Source organism: Merops nubicus, unplaced genomic scaffold (genome assembly GCF_000691845.1).
Source record: "Merops nubicus isolate BGI_N331 unplaced genomic scaffold, ASM69184v1 scaffold43997, whole genome shotgun sequence".
Lineage (NCBI taxonomy): Eukaryota > Metazoa > Chordata > Aves > Coraciiformes > Meropidae > Merops > Merops nubicus.
Genome location: NW_008621744.1, coordinates 1 through 1,478, shown reverse-complemented (window position 1 = coordinate 1,478; position 1,478 = coordinate 1). Strand labels below are relative to the sequence as shown.

Here is a 1,478-nt window from a genome sequence, read left to right as displayed (position 1 = left end):
GGCTTACATTTAATTTTGACGGTGTAATTTAATAACGGGGAAGCGGGATTGGATTGCTGGTTCTCAGGGGGCCGAATCCTTAATGAACGGGACGGTGGGTGCTGGGCACAGGCACATGCAGGAGACGTGCTGAGGGAGCAGAAGGCAGACACGGGCTCTGGCAGCAAGGCTGCCCCGGGGCGCCTGGCGCCTTGTCCTTGAACGGTCACTATCAAAATGCCGAGTGGCTCCGGGCGGGGGAGCAGCCCCGGGGCCCTGACTTTGGACATGTCAAAGGCTCCGCTTCCGACCTGGCCACAGCCTTGGCCCGGGTCCAGCTGGCGACGGGCCCAAAAGCAGCTGGAGTTTGTTGTGGCAGAGCCCCTTCCAGACCACAGAGGGGACAAAGGGTGACAGGACCGGGTCGTGGCTCCCTCCGGAGCCTGCAGCGTGTCCAGCAGCTCAGGGGCAGGGAGGGTCGTGCTGAAATGAACGGGGAGCAGTTGTTGTTCCCAGCTGGAGGGTCCTGGTACACACACACACATCTCACTGCTGGGATGAGAAACGTGCTTGGCAGGTGGACCCGGGGGCTCTCCTCCCTGCTGGCTGCCCCGTGAGTGTCCTCCCTGTCCCTGGCAGGTTCCACGGCAGTCCTGGGGCTGTACCTGATGTTCGGCTACGGCGCCTCGCTGCTCTGCAACCTCATCGGCTTCACCTACCCCGCCTACCCTCCCTGTGGCACCTGGAGCACGTTCCCCACCCTTAGCTGAGGGAATCCCTGGTAAAGGAACCGGCCGTTATGGTTGGGAAGCTCTTGAGACCTTCCTGAAAACGCTGAGACATGGCGCGGACCCCGTTTGGGGCAGCAGCACCTGGCAGCAGGCGTGCTCCAGGGTTTGGGGGGGAGGAGGTGCCCACTCTGGCAGCAGGACGGCGGCAGCAGCGCCCTTGCCCTCTCCCACCACAGCATCAAAGCCATCGAGAGCTCCAGCAAGGAAGATGACACCACGTGGCTGACGTACTGGGTGGTGTACGGCGTCTTCAGCATCGCAGAGTTCTTCTCCGACATCTTCCTCTACTGGTTCCCTTTCTACTATGCTGGGAAGGTAATGGCTTTATAGGGCTGGAGTCCTCTCACCCGATGGCTGAGCTTGGAGGAACTGAGCGTGGTGGGCTCTGCCTCGTTACCGAGGTCCTGGTCCCTCCAGTAGGCTCCAGGGCCAGGCTGGGGGCAACCAGAGCAGCTCATCTGGCGGGGGCCCCCCGGAGCGGCTCCTCGGCTGCTGCCCCACCACTGTCCTGCTTCTGGGGGTGCCTCGCTCGGCCCCTGTCCCGGCATCTTCCAGCTCTGAGCTCCTCTCCTCCCCGCAGTGCCTGTTCCTGCTGTGGTGCATGGCCCCCGTGTCCTGGAACGGGTCTCAGGTGCTCTACCAGAACATCATCCGGCCCTGCTTCCTCAAGCACCACCGCGCCGTGGACAGCGTGCTGGGCACCCTCGG

General features: G+C 63.2%; 1 protein-coding gene across 1 annotated transcript; it reads left to right on the top strand.

Annotated features, from left to right (window-relative positions):
- Positions 1 to 597: 597 nt before the first annotated feature.
- Positions 598 to 1,468, top strand: REEP6 (receptor accessory protein 6; the record flags this gene model as incomplete). The annotated part of the gene is made up of 3 exons (XM_008944574.1): positions 598 to 730; positions 947 to 1,085; positions 1,351 to 1,468. Coding segments are annotated over 3 exons (390 nt in total), but the record flags the coding sequence as incomplete, so codon positions are not given.
- Between the last annotated feature and the right edge of the window lie 10 nt (positions 1,469 to 1,478).